We start from the raw sequence: 17943 nt of genomic DNA on the forward strand, positions 1-17943 counted from the left end.
TTACTGGTTGGTGGATGTCATACAAAGTTACAGAGTGTTCTCAACGCCCTCCATGGGTCCTGCCTCTGGGCCCCGCACCACCAGTGACACTGCAGGGTGCGAGGCATGATAGATGGCCTGGCTGCAACACAATGGCTGATGTTACAAGTTGTCAGCCACTCAATAGGGGGGCGGTCTCAGGTGGCTGTAGGATGTACCATGTACCATGCCAGAGCGGCCCTTTGGTTTGAGAGTGACGGCTCTCTGGAGACGGACTGTCTTTGATTATGCAGATATAGAGAGTAATGGAGGAATCAGAGGCCTGTCACCTCCAAACTTCATCATCCTAGACTTCAAACTCTGCACAAAGCACAAGGTTGTCCTTTGTTGAGACATGTTAGTTTATATAAGCAGGAATATTCAAGTTGTGATGTAAGTTATCTTGAAGTTAAGGTTGTTTTGCCTGCAGTGCTTTAAAGGCAAGGTCAGCACAGTTTATTTTTTACACGCTAAAAAAATGGAATAAAAGAAAGGCCATATTATTAATCAAGCGTAAAGCTGCATATCAGTATAATGATATTTATTATAATTATATGCATCCAATATATTCTCGATTCATTGATCAATGGTTTAATGTCCAAATGTAAAAAACTTTGCAAAAAAGCTGAAAGTTCTAGATGCAATCTACGATTTACTTATTGTGTCTCACAGTCCCAAACTCAAAGATACTCAGTTATAAATAATGTAAAATATTTGGAAGGTGACTGAAATGATATATCGATTATAAAAATAGTTGCTATCAATTAATCGACTAACCGTTTCAGCTCTAACAACCTCAACATATCAATCAGCCTTACTATTTTGTTTCTGTTGTTGTTCTGTATTTGATTATCTTTGTTATATACATACATGTTTGTTTGTGTGAATGTATTTCAGTGGAGGGCAAACAGTTGAAGGATGCAGTTAAAGGCGATGTGTGTTGAAGTTTTTGATATTCTATTACATCAAAGACTCTACTTGGATATGGTCAAGAGTCTGCCTCAGGGATTTTCGACACACCTGCTCTGGATAAAGTCTCTCAATGTCTCAAGACATTGAGGTATAAACGTAGCTTAAATGTTGTCTTTTTTATTATCTCAGAGGTTACAATGCAGTGATGTAAATCTACTCTCTAAACATAAATGGATTTTTTTACTGAGTGATAGCAGATGCCTCTACTTGTTTTGCCATCATAGTGCATATTTTTTCTGAGATCATGTCACCATCAGCTTTTTAAAAAATTAAATATCACATGAAAGCATTCATCAAACCCCAAATAATGCCACATTATTGATACCAAGGGACTGATCAATATTATAATATATGCTTTTGTCAATACTGTGCGGCTGTACAAAACAGTGCCAGTAAAACTGCAGTATGTCAGTGCCTGACACATTAAACAAAGACAACCTCCTTTCCTTTCACAAACATGAAAGAGACGACATTCATACATCACCACATTTACTTGCTTAACAGAAATTACTTTTGTACAGCAATAAAAAAAGAGCCTCTGCTGTCAGCCATGAAATACTTTGAATCTTAAATTTACAAATTGTCGTGGCAGACCTTGCCAATGTTGTAGAGCAGGGCCCAATCTGTTTAAAATACCCCATTTGGACCTGTGCTTCATGTCTGGGTTAGTCTGGTCTCCCTTCACTCAATAAAAGGCTCACAGACAGGACGTATAAACAACCAGCTTTAATCTCTCTGAGAGAGACATGGCAACAAAGAGCACAGCTGCCAGGTTATACCACCTCCCCATCCCTCTGTTTTCCCCTTTTATCTTTCCTGTCATCACCCCACCAAGCTGAAGAGGAGGCACAGAGGGATCTAGAGGAGTGCTTGAATCACTCCCGGTTTCTTTTTCATACCTTCTTCATCGACATCCCACGGTTGTTTTGTCTGGCCCACCGGCTTTATGATTCTGCAGAAGCCAGTTATTTCAGTAATTTTCTTGATTTGCTGGAAAGAAATACTGACCTTCCCTCCTGATTCAGTTATATCATAATTGCAACAATCATCACTTAGGATAATAATAGTCACCTAAATGGTGCATTGCACTGTTTGCAAAGTGGACCATATTGAAGGAAATTACAGTATATATAACGATCGCAGCTAACCTAGACGACACCTCTCCGTTTAACCACACTTGTAGCATTGCTCCAGTGGTGGAAATGTTGGCTCATCCCTTTGGTTCAGACTGAATAAAATGAATCAATATCTTAAGAACAGTTGCAGGGATTGCCATGAAATTTTGGTCCTCAGAGGATTAAGCCTACTGACATTGACGTTCCCCTGACTTTCCATTTGGTGCCCTTATCAGTTCACAATTTAATTTTTTCAATGATTTGGTTTATAAGTACCTATAAAACTAATGATGTTTAGTGCTAAATGTTAGCACATTCACTAACTTAGTTTGGTGTGTTAGCATGCTAACACACCAAATTAGTGAATGTGGTCAACATCATAGCTGCTAAACATCAGCATGTTAGCATTATCATTGTTAGCTTGTTAACATGCTGACATTAGCATTTAGCTAACAGCACTGCTGTGCACAAGAGCAGCATCACATAGCTGCAAGTGTGGCTGTACTTTCTAATGGCGGTCAGAAAGAATCAATATTCTGTGACCACCGTTAATTCTGATATATGCAACTTGGTATGCGCAGACATGATTCCCTGTCACAAACCTCCATCTTGTTGAGGGACACCCAGCAGTCTGAGGGGAAGTCCTGCAGCATGGGAACGAGGAACTGTAGACAGCCGTCCCAGTGACACAGAAGCAGCATCATACCAATCAGGTTAAAGATCCGCATCACCGCACTGGCCAGGTCATAGGTCATATGGAAGATCTGGAGGGAGACAATAAGACAGGCAGGGGAGTTCAAACTAGGCTGAGACATATAGAAATAGAAAATATGATGGATTTTGCAATATAGACTCTGTGAATAGGGCTTTTCTATATTCGTCACTAAAGACATTGAATTCAAATCTCAGTGACAGAGTAAGTTTGATTAATGAGTAGGGGAGACAGGTTACCATCAGTCCCACATCAGACACAGCAGGAGCAGCAGGACATTTGTTACACAGAGACACATGACATCAATCAGAGGCTCAAACATGCACACAGAGTCCAGTCACACACACAAAACACTCACGTAAGCCTGCAGGCACACTGATATACTAACAACACATTCAGACAGACATGCCAACACCTACACATACACAAATTCAAACACACATTGTGATGGACAGGGACCATCATGATCCTTAACAACTGATAGTCCGTGTCGTCTCACACATCAATCATTCTGAGTCACTGGACAGCCACTTAGGCCAATCATCTCTCACCTGACTGACTCTGAGAAAGCACCCTTTGTTGGTGCTTAATGGCAGCATTTAATACCACAGCACTCTTTATAAGGTCTAAATCTGTAAAAATACAAAATGTTTCATAGTAAAACATGTAGAAAGGTCTGATAAATGGGGTCATTTCTTACTCAGTGCAGCTGAGGTAGAAGAGATACTCTGTGATGGGAATGACGAGGAATGAGACTGGACATGAACCACGTGTGTTAATCTTTCTAAATGCAGCTTTATTCTTTATGGAGTTTTCATTCTCAGTTCTTATCAATCAGCAACTGACAAAATAGTCATATTGTTGTTATCGATTACGAATGAGAAACTGTTCTGTACACAGTCGTGTTGTGCTGGTGGAAATGTTCAGCACCATGGACAGCTCCAAGAAAGTTACAGGAACTTAAAGTAGTTTAGGGTTGAGATTCTTGGATTTTCAAAATAAATTATTACGGATAATGTCAAACAGACTGGGCTTTTGAAACTGGGCGTATCCTGTGTCAGCGTCTCACACTCTACCACATCCTGCTCTCATTCTCTATGCATGCCAAGTATCACTTCCCATCATGCACCACTGTGTGTGTGTGTGTGTGTGTGTGCATGCATCACATCATATCTTCAGAAATCCAATTATCCAAAGGTCAAGTTAGCAGTCGAGCCCCACCGCACTGCTCACTACTGCAAAATGCCAACACCGGGCTGCCAATACTGGCATGAACGAAAAGTTGAGTGATCTTGTGACATTGTTGGACCTCCTGTCTCCCAGGCTGCTCTCCTTCTTTTGAGGAAGGAGTCCGATGGAGAGGCTGAAGCAGGGCCCCCGACAAAATGCATGCCTCACAGAGTACATAAAAGTGGCCAGGAAGGGCAGGATTAAGGTCATTGAGTTCAGTCTTCAGGGGACTACCTAGCAACAGCATCCACCTTTATATCCAAAGTCTGTCAGTCAGGCCTCTGAGGAAATGCCAGCTTACCTAACCTCTCCGATCCCTTTAAATGAACAATTACTGACATATATAATCACAGTCAACATCCCCCTAGTGCTGCATATTACCATCACCCTCTACCCCACCTGCTCTTCCTCTGGCACCGTAATTGATTAACTGTGTTTGCCCTGGTAATAGGCTGCTTATTAGACCGCCTGATGCTGCCAGTGGGACTATCAGGTCAGACAGGGAGACAGAGGGATAGGGGGGCTTGTGTGACAATAACAGTAATTAGAATGCAAAGTTTGTTAAAGCTCAAACATCCTTCTGACATTATACATTTCTCACCAGGTGGCAGGTGAGAACATTAATATTGAGCCTCCAGGCGGAGGATGGCAGGCCGCTCGGAGCAGACAGAGCGGCAGATTGTTGGTTTGGTCGCAAGCCAACAATCTGCATATTGGAGGCAACTCAGTGACCTTTTATCACGGACTAGATTGGGTGTTTCTTCCTCTGTGGCTCAGAGCTGTGTGATCAGAGTTGATATAATATTTACAGAGGGACAGTCATGAAACGTATGCTCTGCTTACCTCTTCCCATTGGTGAATGTAGCGTATTAATCTGGAGAGCCTCAGCAGCCTCAGAAGACTTAGGATCTTGGTAAAGCGGACGATCCTCAGGGCCCGAGCAGTCTTGTACACCTCTGAGTCGATCCCTTTCTCCACTATGAGGAATATATAATCCACTGGGATGGAGGAGACAAAGTCCACAATGAACCAAGTTTTTAAGTACTTCCTCTTAATGGTTTTAGGGTCCAAAATGATGTCAGAGTTGTCCTCAATGATGATTCCAGTGCGGAAGTTGAGCACCAGGTCCATGAGGAAGAAGGTGTCAGAGACCACGTTGAAGATGATCCAGGGCGTAGTGGTCTCTTCCTTGAAGAAGGTGATGCCCACAGGGATAATGATCAGGTTGCCCACCATAAACAGCAGCATTGTGAAATCCCAGTAGAACCTAGCAGGCATGTGTGTAGTTGGGGTGTGTACATGACAGTGTAAAGTGAGTGTGTGTGTGTGTGTGTGTGTGTGTGTGTGTGTGTGTGTGTGTGTGTGTGTGTGTGTGTGTGTGTGTGTGTGTGTGTGTGTGTGTGTGTGTGTGTGTGTGTGGAATTCAGGAGGGGAGAAGGAGGGGGGAAGGGAAAAAAGACAAAAATAGAGTCAGACAAAAAAAAGGGAGTTGCTGTGGAAAGCCGAGAGCCAAAAGAGATTTCCTAACTCAAGATGGGAAAATATAATGCAGGAGCTACACTTTGTCTACCTGAACATGAATATAATGAGATGCTATACTTACTTTTCCATGAATGACATATGTCAAAAGACATTTCTATATGCATTCAATATTCTTAAAATGCAAGAAAAATAATCTTGTGATTGTTTTCGCTCATGGAGTTTTTTGTGCTATGGTAGGTTTTCTAGTCTATGGCTGAAGTGAATGTGCACTTCAGGTTTCATTTTTCAATTTTTAAATGATGAAAGCAACTTTTAACATCCTTTCTTAAGCCTTCTGTTTTATTGACATTGGCTTGACCTACGCTTACCCCAGTAGTGTATTTGTAAAAAAATAAGTGCTGGGAACTATAATTACGAAAACCCAACTTAATGTGGCCTGATTTTCTTAATAAAATCCAATATGTAGAAATTTTTTGAAGCTATAATTCTTTCCTTACAAAGAAAACCTGAACTGTTTTATGTTTTCAATGATGTATTGGCATAGGTTTGTTATAAACTAAACTATTGTACGCAGAAGTATTAGCAACACAATTCATACATATGTAACATATCCATTGTGTTAAACCATGTCTTATAGTCAGGGAGCTTAACTGAGATCCCAAACACAAGTCATTATATGTAGCAGAAAAGTCATGAAGTATCAAGCTGATAAAAATATGTTAAGTATGTCTCTTGAGCTGCTAAAGAGGACCAATGGTCTCCAGGACCTCAGAGAGAACAAAAGGTTTAATTCATCAGACTGCATATAGTGCTTTTATCGACCTTGCAGTACAAATGGATACCAAAAAAGCGTCTGTGTTGCTAATTCTTTCCAGTGCTGAGGTGGCAGTTTGGTGAATGGGACAGAAGAGAGTAAAAGTAGTGAGGTTTGAGCCCGTCAGAGGAAGCTCTGCAGGACAGGTGCAGCGCTGAGTCATTACACTGCGACTTATGCAACGTGCACAACTCCTCCACTTCACAGTGAAACAGTAACCGCCCTGATGATACTGTTTTGGAGGAACTTTGCTCCTTTAACCATGCATCAATTAGCATAAGAATCACAGAGAGGGCAGCCACACATTCAAATCTTGTGGGAGCTTGCATGGGTAGAGAAAGGTATCCAAAGTCGTCTAGACTACATCCCTGCTGGAGAAGACATGTCTCAAGTTTAAGCTTGATTGGTCTTCTGTCTTTGCGTTTTGTCATACAAATGGGCCAATCATGAATCGCACTGTGAAGGGGTTGGCTTTTGAAGGTGGGAGCTGTCCACTCCGTGTGGTGCTGAAACCAGCCGAGCGGAGAACCCATTGCTTTCAATGCAACTCAGCGACTCATACATGTCGAAAATAAAGGCCTTCTCCTAATATTTGGATGTCAAATTAGCAGCTGAATGTCCAGCTGGGTCTATCGGTGGTGATAAGCAGAGAGCATCCGTCATTGGAATGCAGGATCCGGGGAGTCGTACAGGCAGACATGTCTCCAGTGAGCATGCTTGAGGTTTTTCGCACACTTGGCTCAAGGTGACATTCCATTACTGAGTGCATCACATATACACGCACACACACACACACACACACACACACACACACACACACACACACACACACACACACACACACACACACACACACACATAGCCTACATCCTGTCCTGCTCTTGCCACAGAGCATACCTTTATGCTACAACGAATATTAACCAGATCTTTGGGAAAAACATTGTAAATGAGCCCGAATCAGCAATGCCCTCTTTGTTGAATGTGAGCGACTGCTGCGAGGGGAAAAGTCGAGATGTGTTAGCAGGCCGGGCTTGTTGAGCATCCCAGACATGCCACTGTATATATATATATGTAGACTGGGATTTGTTTACAACCTTGAGAGGACACACTCTTTGCTCAAGCATGTTTGCCTGACAACAGGTTGTTTGGCGGATAAATGGCAGCACGTTGCAGACGCATGAGGGATGCATTTAAGAAATCAGCAGCCTGTATAGCCTCGAACAATCACCAATTGTATGTGCATATGGAGTCACAATGGTTACTCACTGTAAAGTAAGTTGTAGATGACAATGGCAACCCCAGCTCTTACCTGAAATCGCTGTAAGGGTGGATAATCCAATTCCCAGCTGATTTGACCCTCTCTTGCTCTCTCTCCACCGCTTTTTGACTACCATACATGCGCAAGGAGAATTTGTTAACTCCAGGCTGCAGCATGCTGCTGAACTGCCGCTGCATGAAGCTGGCTTGGCTGCCCTGAGGGTCCCCATCCTCTGCAGGCACGATCGGCGGTCCATCCTCCAGCTTCTGGAAAGTAACAGAGTTCCTCGGCTGCTGGGTTTGAGTCTGAGTCGGGCCGTGCAGCGAGGACGATGCTTTCCTGCTTGGTGCATTGGAGAAGGACACCCTTGAGTCCTTTTTCTCGGGGCCACCGCTGGACACCGGGGTGGTGCCGGGGTTTGCACTCTCTCCTCCCCCGGTCAGGGACCCGCCCGGTGTGATGGAGCCGTCCATGCTGGCGGAGGTCGAGTTACAGGCTCCTCGCTTGCTGCCTCCGTCCTCGGCCCTCCCCGACCCTCCGGTCTGCTTCTCCTGCTTGGAGACGATTGATCGCAGGCTCCCGGTACCCGAGTCCCTCCTGCATTCTCCGTTTTTGTTGCATTTCATGCTGGAAACTGGAGCGACGCTTTTGCAACCATCACCCACTGACTCGATCAAAACCGCCCCAGATGCTCTGCTGGTCTCACCGCGCTGGGCAGCATCGCCCGGACTGGGTGTCTGTGTCTGGGTATCTCTGGAGGCAGCAGTGGGCCGTGGAGCTGCAGGAGCGTCCTCTGGGTGCGTGTGGCAAAGCTCCTTGTTTGAGTTTCTCCTGGAACCCGAGGATGCTGCTCCCCCTCCTGGTGTAAAGTTCTTCATCCTGATACTGCCTCCTCCTCCTCCTCCTCCTCCTCCTCCTCCTCCTCCACTGCCTCCAGCTCGGCGCAACCGTGGATGCTGAAACTTGCATTCCTCTTCCCCGTCCTCTGTCTCCTCCATCACGACGTTGCTGGCCGCACCTGGCTGCTCACCTGGAGAACCAGAGTCCAGACAGTTCTGGCTGCTGTCGCTTCTTGTGCATTTGGATGCTGCAGCCTGTGGTGCACTGATGTGGCTGCATCCACTGGTACCCACCGCCTTCTTTTTCATGGTGGCAGCAGACGCCGGCGAAACCTCATTCCTGTCCATGACATTGAGCATATCAAATTTTGCCTCCAATTATCTTTGGAGAAAAACCAATCAGAGGCAGAGGGGAGATGGAGATGGAGAGAAGGGGAAGGAGAACAGAGAGGAGAGAGGAAGGAGAGAGGGACAGAGGGAGGGGTGGACGTGACTTCTTTGCAAACTACTGTGCTTTTTACTTCCACTAGTCATTGTGTCAAAGATGCTCAAGCTTTCAACTAACTGAGCCCTCTGCCTGTCAAATAGCATTACACTAAATTAGCCAATGCGGCTGCTTATTCAACTCAAGCTTATTCCAGTTTAGGCCTGACTTAAAGCTTGATTTACCTCAAGAAGCTCTTTATAAACAATCACACTGAAATAGATGCATAATGTGTTGTCAATCACCGTATAATGACATCAGAGGTTTAATTACCACGTGTTAACAACTCAAATGATGTCATATGTTTTAGAAGGTGCTTTCAATGACAACCTCCTTGAACTGATGTTACCCTCTGTTGGCGTTTAGTGCCCCCTAGCGGCCACTTGAGGATGTCACAGAAGATGGAAGACAAATGTTCATTGTTATGTGATTCTAACAAAACAGAAATGTCAAATGTTGTGGTCGGCCACAGGAACAGGGGTACAGTTAAGGTCACTGTATTTACTAAAAGGTAGTTACTGTGCGACATGTCGCCTCAAAGGAGCCTGATCCTCCTTTGGGGGCTTGTGGCTGGGTAAATGCCCCTGAGGGAACATGATGTACCTTCCACTTCTCACAGGGTACATGTTTGACTTTTTGATTTCAGCCCCTTGGAGTCTGGTCTTGTGAGGTTTAGAGGCACATATGGCATGAGTATAAAAGTACACAACCAGAATACTGTGCGTTCTTAGTGAATGTGAGTATCAGAAATACCAAAGGAGCACTGAGGTGTAATCAATTGGCTATTCAAGTCAGCTCTGTCAGCTACTGCATAATCTGTGCAGGTACTACCTGTAGCAAAAGGTCAACAAGTACAGCAGAGGTATCCGTGTAGTGCACACACAAACAGATGCAGGTTCAGTTTACTGACGGACTATTTGGTGCTCTGGTTTGAACTGCAGGGTATGAGAATAAAAGCTGATGGTTGCACCTATGTAGAGCAGTAGTAATTACATTTCTATTAGCATCTCTGTTAGTTAGTTTATAATGTTTGTGCCAAAACTACAATGCTGCAGAGCATTATCAAAACACATTTGGGATATGATTGGAGTGCTTTGTCTCTTGAGAAGAGATACTAGTAGTTAGCTCTTTTTTCTGGTCCTACTTTTACGCATCATGCTTATACTACGTTATTATTCAAATAGGAATTCAAACTAGTGTCGAGTTTTCTTCCTGCACATCTCTTACCTTTTAGCATCAGTGCTGGGAAGCCATAAGCGTCATCATTCTCCCCCCCTCCTCTCTCCTTCTCTCTAACATCCTCCCTCCACTTCATTAGACAAAACACTGCACCAAGGTTCACTTTCATTTCCTGGTGGGGCGACGCAGCAGAGTGACGCTCTCGAACAGTTTTCAACAAAAGAAATATACCACGAAGATGACGTGAGTAAAAATAAATGAGGATAATTGAGCAGCTTTTATTTCAAGTCAGCATTTCTCAACCAGAGCCTCTGTTCTGTCAAGGTCATGAAAATAAAACCAAACCATTAAAACCAAACAAACAGTATTTCATATTTGCTTTGGTATATGATATCAATATGAATGTTATTCATACTTATTTGGTATGAGAACCTCTGGTCTGGTGACTCATCAGACACGTTTGTCAGTTTTTGCTAAAAATAAATTCCTGGTCCGTGTTAGTTTATCAACATTCATTTGGAGTTTTGTCAACATCATAGCCAAGGCCTCTAAAACGTTTTCATGTTTTTTGTGATTTGGAAATTTTCTTGCCATGTGTAGTTAAGTGTATTTGATATGGACAACAAAGTATTATTAGAATTGTAACATACATTTATGCCAAAGAACCAGATGCATTATTTTAAGTTTTTGTAGCGAAACGCTAATTAACACCTGTCAACAGGAAGATTAAAAGAGAGGGAAAAAAGAATCGAAACACATCCACAAAAATACGTCCACAAATACATTTTCCAGACTTGACAAGTAAAAATGTCTGCTATGAAAAAGGTCCATTTGCTGCACCAGTGGTGATTTAGGTGCGTCCTTTAAATGGGGTGAATACAAACAAGTATTTTATTATTCTATATTTGTAATTTAGATATCCTTGTAGCCATCAGCTTTCACTATTGTTAAAGGGTATTTTTCTGTGGATCAGTGTAAAAAAAAAGCCGCATTAAATTGTTGTAAGGCAATAAAACATGAACACTTCCAAGTGGGGTCCTTTATCCTGATCAACAGATATTGGGGTTTGATTGAGAGTGAAGCATTATCAAATGTGTAAAATTAAACCTTCTACAACAGCACAGGTAGGATAAGATTTTAAAAAGGATCCTTATCAGCAGGAACTGCAAATTTGTTTGTTTTAGCACTTTATTGCAACAGTACGAAAAATCTGTAAATAAAATAATAAACACTTGTTTTGTGAATCACATTTGGCCAGTTTCACAGAGGTAAGGTATTTTTTTATGTGTCTTTTTTTTGTTACAATGCTCAATTTGAGTTTTGGGCAAGGGTTCAATGAATAAGTATGTTAGTGAGTTTTTTTCTCTTAAGGAATAAAAACATGTCCACTGTTGAGCTGTGAGGGTCTTACCTTGTCAAGATGCAAATTCACTGGATGAATCTCTAATAAAAAGAGAATCTAATAAAAAAAAAAAACTTATTCAATGCAAAAAATGTGAAGTCTTTTTTTTTTTTGTTCAGTAGTTTACCCTGATTCACATTCTCAACATCAGACAGAATTTTTGTGCAAAATAAAAAAAGCAAAAGTGCAAATAAATATGAATCAGATGCATACACTCAGTTTCCTTCCACAAGGTTTTAGTTTGATCCACCAGCTGCACAGTGGCAGATTATTCAAAATGAATTCTCTATCTACACATCTACTGACTTTGCACCACCACAGGCTATGTTTAAAAAAAAAAAAAAAAAAAAGAGCATTCTGTTATTTAAATATAAAAATGTGCCCCAGCCTTGTGGCAAACACACGTCTCCGTCAAAAAGCAGTCCACTCCGGCTCAAACTCTGCTCCAGTCAGTTCTGGTCACATTCCAACTTTTAGTCCCACCTCCTCAAATACTCTGCGACAACAGCAGCAGAAGCTGGACCCGGTGTCCGCTCAACACAGAGGGAGGAATGATGACTTAAAATCTGCAACAGATTCAGAGTTCAACTCGACTCATATCGTCCCCTAGAATTGAGACAGACTGCTGTCCTGTTCTCAGCTAGGAGGCGTTGGTTCTCGTATGTCGTATGTTGTGAGGTTTTCAGATGCGAGGTGACGTTGGTGGTGAACATCTATGAGTTTCTGGCAGCATTTTCATTGCTAGGTGAGCTGGGGGAGGAAGAGGATGAGGACGAGGGAGAGAAGTTCATTCCCGATAGCCCTGGTGGGTCTGTGGCTGTGTTCTGTCCGCTTAGACTCTTCCTGCACACAGGACACGTATCGTGCTGGAGGAGACAAGGACAATCGAGACTTGTATGTTCAAAATATCAAATTTACATGACTAGTTGGAGACAAACAAATGTATCCAATTCTGCTCCAAAAGGGAGAAAATACTCCTTTACCAGTTTCTTTAAAGTATTCTTCTAATGTTTTTATGGTGCCATACAGTGGAATATTAAAATGTTTATAAGCTTTTCAAATTTACTTTGTCAACCTATAGCAGTACTTAAGAGGAGCACCAGAGGTATGTCTCAGAAACAGAGGCGAAGAATCAGTATGTTTAACCCGAAGCACCGCTGCCAAACTGTCTATCAATTCATTTTACCGGTAACTGCTGGCTGCTGTTGATTCATGTCGTTTTGCAGCTCATTTTCTCATACTGAAGGACGTTTTTCACAAGTTTTCACAAAGAACAATGTGTTAAAATAAATAAATGATCAGAGACAATTCTGACTTTATAAAGCCGTACAACTTGTTGTGGTTGATACCAATCAAATACCATGATCAGTGTCTGATATTAATCTTGCAGATCTGTTTGGGATATCCTTAATACTTTAGATATTAGATGTACATACCTGTTCCAGCCATGGAACTATACAGTCATTGTGAAACAAATGATTGCATGGCAGTTGTCTAACATTCTCCTCAACGCTGTAGTCTTCTTTGCACACAGGACACTCTAAACCAGCACCTGCACAAACAGAAAACAACATACCGTGTGTTAGAGACCCACGGTCACATGCATCAGCTGCAACGAAAATAGGGATCACACCAATTCTGTTTATTTGAGTTTAGGCAGTGTTCCACAGAGTAAGACTATATTCAAGCTCTTTACTTCCCCCTCACAAGAATAATCATCCTACTGCATAAGGACAACATTTTCTGAGGGGGACTATTGTCAGCTGTCTTCTCGTTATAGAGAAAATACTGTTATTGGATTAGCTTACAGGCCTATGCAAAGAGTTTCTTTTTTTATGTGGCTTGCTAAGAAGGTATTAGTGACATGTATCGCTGTACGAAAACAGTAAAAAGAAAAACACTGATCAAAAGGAGAACTTTTCTGTTCTGACAGATAGTTGCTCAGACCACATTATTTTAGCAGTGTGTACCCGAATGTGTCCGGGGGCTACAGTGAGGGACGGCCTACTCAACCGACGTCCTCTGCGTAAGATGAAGTACGCACATATTGGAGCGCTAAAGGTGCTATATCAAAGTGCAACAAGTAACAGCAACAGGCAAAATGGATGGAGGATGGAAAGAGATATATTACAAGTAAGTCAAATTTCTTGGGTGATTTGGTTTGCTTTGAAAACAACAATGAATAAACCCGGTCTGTATTGTTTGATTTTTTTTGTTTAATTTCCTGAACTTGAGGCATAGCATTGCTGCCTCCCGCCTGTTAAAAACAACAATAACAACGCATTTGGTCTTTGCAATCCAAAGTAAGCAAGTGTTTATTTTGGTGGGGAAGTGTGATCTGATCACAAGTGGTCACAACAGACGCATTCTAATACCTGGTGTGAACTGACGGCCTCAGAGCTGTCCACTTGTGATCGGATCACCCAAGACGCATGTTAATGCCAGATCTGTATCGGTCCCAAGAGAGAGACGTGGACTTACCCACATGTTCTTCTGTAATAGTAACGGTGGGTAAACTCTTAATCCTTTCTCTGTCTGCAGGAGGCGGACCCGTGTTTTCAAACTGGTTCAATAACTACAGGTGAAAAGAACAGAATCCCAATGAATGGCAGTGAGATCATCTGCTGGACCACAAGGCTGTTCTGTAAATTACAACTCTTAGACATTCACTGCTAATACCTAGCTTAACTTCGTGTCCGATTTAAAGGATGAATTCTTCACAAAGTTTAATAGCTATTTGTTTAATGCCAACAGGGTACTATTCATTTATACTCAATTCTAAAAAATGACACTTCTTTAAAATGCAGAAAAAACTTTTAGGACATTGGATCCTGGTCTCATTTTTATTGCTTTAAAATAAATTATACAATATAAATACAATACAAAATATACTATGGATTATTAATTATGATATTATAAATAGCACAATTCCTTGGAGTCTATTTAAAAGGTTATTTGGACAATGTAGCCGCTTAATTGATATGCATCATTGTCATGTAATAAATGAATTTATTATACCTGTGTAATGATAGCATCAAGACCATTGGCACCCCAGGCGTAGTCCATTGGATTGGAATGTAGCATACCCCTGCACGACAAGAACGTAGTCAACAAAATATGAAACAAGTAAACAAACATGCATCCCAGTTTCTTATACTTACCATGGTCCAATCCCCATATTTGGCATGGCTGTAGGCGCTATGATTCCATTTACTAACTGCTGGATAATTCTGTATCCAGAAAAAACACATAAAAAAAGAAAAAACACTTTCAGCTCTTGAATTAAACTGAGAAATACAACTTGTCTTCTTATCTGAATTGCACGAATTGGACATTTCTGTAAATATTAGTAGTTTTATGGTCATAAATATATATCAATACTCGTAACAAATGGTAATACTAAATATCTGCTGTTTGATATTTACAGGAATAGTGGCTCTTGTTATCAAAATGGTAATACTTGATATTCTGTGTTTCATACTTCTTAAATGAGGCAATATGCTTATACTAATAGGCATAACAGGTCCCTTTAGTTAAGCATACATTATATTAAAATGTATCTCAACATAATATTGTTTAATTGTTTTTTACCATGACATGTGAAAGCAATTTTTTTACCCGCATCCTCATGTGTCCAACAACAACTTTCAACACTCTCTACTGCTGAAATGTCTCACCCCTCTAATGTGGGCACTCCTTCATGGCGCGTACCCTGTCGTCGAGGAACATGTCGACCCCGGGGTTGCCGTGCACCGTATCGTTGTCGTGATGCCATTTCCCTTTCTCTCCTGTTTTCTGTCTCGCGGTTGTCTTCTGTGGGTAGCCGCGTTCGAAGGTCGAAGTTCTCATCAAAAATCCCAAGGGCAAACGGACCGTACCCAGAGGGAAATGTGAACAAGTGTTGGTGATCCATGTTCTAGTAGAAAAAAGACAGACGCAATGTCAAATCACAGTGCGGGGTGCAAAATGTATCCTGGACCAGCTGATTTAACAAACCACACTGACCTCAAAGGCTGGTCGGTTATGATCACCGGTGGAGGACGTGGATACGGACCCATTTTCAGTACTGCACAAATACGGGTAAGAAAGTGAAAAGCTAAGAATTACATTCCATACAGTTAAACATCAAATTAATAAAATTAATAAAATTCATGAACAGAATTTTCCTCCATACCTTCCTTCCTCAGACAGTTCCTCAATAAAACCGGAATCACAGCGTGGACAGGTGTAGTCCTACAGTGAAAATATAAATGTGAATATCTTGTATACACCAAAAGAAAAAACACAGTTGTCTGTTTATTGTGTACACAGCTAAAAATAATGCACTCTAGTTCATCAACTCGGCAAAAAATGCTACTCTTATGAGGGTTATGAAAGCAGTTTAGAGTGTTAGAAAAGTGGTGATTTATCTGTACATCCATTTTGGAAGCTATATGCTGCCGTTGAATTGTTTTCTTGAGTTATTCTGAGAAATGTTTATGTTTAGTCGATGTCAATGATATAAATTGGGTGGACAAAGTAGTAGAAATGCCTCATAATAAATTACAATTCAACAGCACCAAAAAAACTGTTGACAATAGACACTTAGAAACTGGATAATATAACCTTTGTAAAAGAGTTATTACAAGGCTTAAATTGTTCCCATTCCGTAATAAACCGTCAACAGAGTATATGTCTAAAAATGTAAAATACATAATTTCCTATAAACATGGTCTTTGTGACTTTACCAATGTTCAGTAAACCATAACTGTAAATCAATATCATCTATGCTGAAACCCATTGTGAGTACCTCCAATGAGTAAATATACTCTATATACCCTAGTCACATATTATAATGTGCCAGGTGTCACTCAGGTAAGCAGCTGGCTAACTGTCTATGAAGTAACCCTTACTGTAACATTCAAGAAGCTTCCCATGAATGGCCATCAACAGACTGCTGTGGCAGGAAAAGCACTGTTACTACAACAGCAGCACTAATGGAGAGATTCTGTGAAAGTTATCCTGCTCTTTACAGGTGTAACCACAATAAGCCAACAGCAAACCTTCAGGAAAGACATCTACATTAAGCAGTTTTATTTTAATTACATCTTTAAATCAAAACGTGGACAGAGTCTGGTTTACAAAGTGAATCTGTCTTCTGCTAGCCAGCCACTGTGAAGCATGTCAGGCTGTTAAGATGACGTTATCAAGCCTTTATTATGTTATGCTACCCAACAACTACACCACTACCATCCTGTCACCGCTGTCGCCTGTGAGGCTAGCTCATTAGCTCATCGTTAGCTACACAGCAGCGACGGGCCGACGTGACTGGGTGTGAGCCACAAAACACACATAAACCACACAACAACAAACACTCTTCATCCTTCAAGGAGGCAAATGTGTCTCCTGGGTCCTTACCGGTAAACGCGGACTAATCTCTGCTGAACACCGGTGACAGAAAAACCGGCAGGGCCGTGGTGGAGCTTCAGCCATTTCTAAGCAGGAGACCAGGTCGTACGACACGGACGGGTGGCGACAAGGGACAATAAAGACCTGAATTTTGAAACGCGAAAGCGCAAACGTGTTGGCATGTGGGGGGAAAAATATCAAGAAGAAGAAGACTTCCGGTTTAATACTTTCAAATTAAAGCGAAAAGCTTTAATTCGTTAAAGATAACAAGGTTCACTTGTATATTCGAGATTTTACAACACAGGTTGCACAATGAAATTAAGTTGTAGCCCCTCAATGCTACACAACTGTAACATATATACAAATATACAAAATGTTTTGGTAAATTCTATTCAATGATTTCTTATTATGTGACATATAGAAGGATTGATTTACATAAAATCCCTTTTTTAAATCATAATTGTATAACTGTGAGGCTAGATATATTATGCTGAGCAGAAGAAGTAATATAGAATGCAATATTTGGAAAAAAAAGAAATTGGAAATGATGCACTCTCATTTTCCTTCAATAGGATGTGGGTACTTTCCATATTACCTGAAGTTAATAAGACACTAGGATATGGACCCCAGCCCTCATTTTCAGATATTCATGCAAAAATCTATTTATTCCCCTCTTCTGTTCACCAAGTGTTAGATCAACAGAGAGGCTTTTTTCTCCTTAATAACAAACACACTCACACACATACACTAACACACACATTCATAGACTAGTTGAAGTTGAACAAAACCCTCGCAGAGGTTCCTGACTTTCTGATTGATTGTTCTGCTAATGACCTGTATCATGTACATCAGGGGTGTCAAACTCAAATACACAGTGGGCCGAAATAAAGAAATTGATACAAGTCAAGGGCCAGATGGGTTCAACGTTTATTGAAAACTTATTGAAAAGAACCTTAGTGCACATATTGAACCTGGAACTAACAAGGCCTATAGAGTATTGCCTATAAAATAACATTAATTATGAAATAAAAATTATAAATAATACATAAA

At 41.4% G+C, this 17943-nt stretch overlaps 2 protein-coding genes across 2 annotated transcripts in view; both read right to left on the reverse strand.

Annotated features, from left to right (window-relative positions):
• The window catches only part of LOC129089090 (potassium/sodium hyperpolarization-activated cyclic nucleotide-gated channel 2-like), a 28121-nt gene extending 19321 nt beyond the window's left edge, over positions 1 to 8800 (reverse strand). The window contains exons 1-3 of the mRNA XM_054596432.1: positions 7653 to 8800; positions 4891 to 5314; positions 2708 to 2869 (exon numbers count right to left, since the gene is read on the reverse strand). Coding sequence (XP_054452407.1) covers positions 2708 to 2869; positions 4891 to 5314; positions 7653 to 8800 — 1734 coding nt within the window. The remainder of the gene's footprint in view (positions 1 to 2707; positions 2870 to 4890; positions 5315 to 7652) is intronic.
• A 2474-nt stretch (positions 8801 to 11274) lies between these two features.
• On the reverse strand, positions 11275 to 17034 carry LOC129088958 (E3 ubiquitin-protein ligase RNF126-like). The gene is made up of 9 exons (XM_054596244.1): positions 16903 to 17034; positions 15680 to 15738; positions 15511 to 15571; positions 15183 to 15421; positions 14667 to 14735; positions 14524 to 14593; positions 13987 to 14080; positions 12942 to 13057; positions 11275 to 12371 (listed from the first exon to the last, which is right to left on the reverse strand). Exons 1-9 carry the CDS (start codon positions 16975 to 16977, stop codon positions 12219 to 12221), a joined length of 936 nt encoding a protein of 311 aa, XP_054452219.1. The 5' UTR covers positions 16978 to 17034; the 3' UTR covers positions 11275 to 12218.
• Positions 17035 to 17943: the final 909 nt, after the last annotated feature.

This window comes from Anoplopoma fimbria, chromosome 3 (assembly GCF_027596085.1).
Source record: "Anoplopoma fimbria isolate UVic2021 breed Golden Eagle Sablefish chromosome 3, Afim_UVic_2022, whole genome shotgun sequence".
Taxonomy (NCBI): domain Eukaryota; kingdom Metazoa; phylum Chordata; class Actinopteri; order Perciformes; family Anoplopomatidae; genus Anoplopoma; species Anoplopoma fimbria.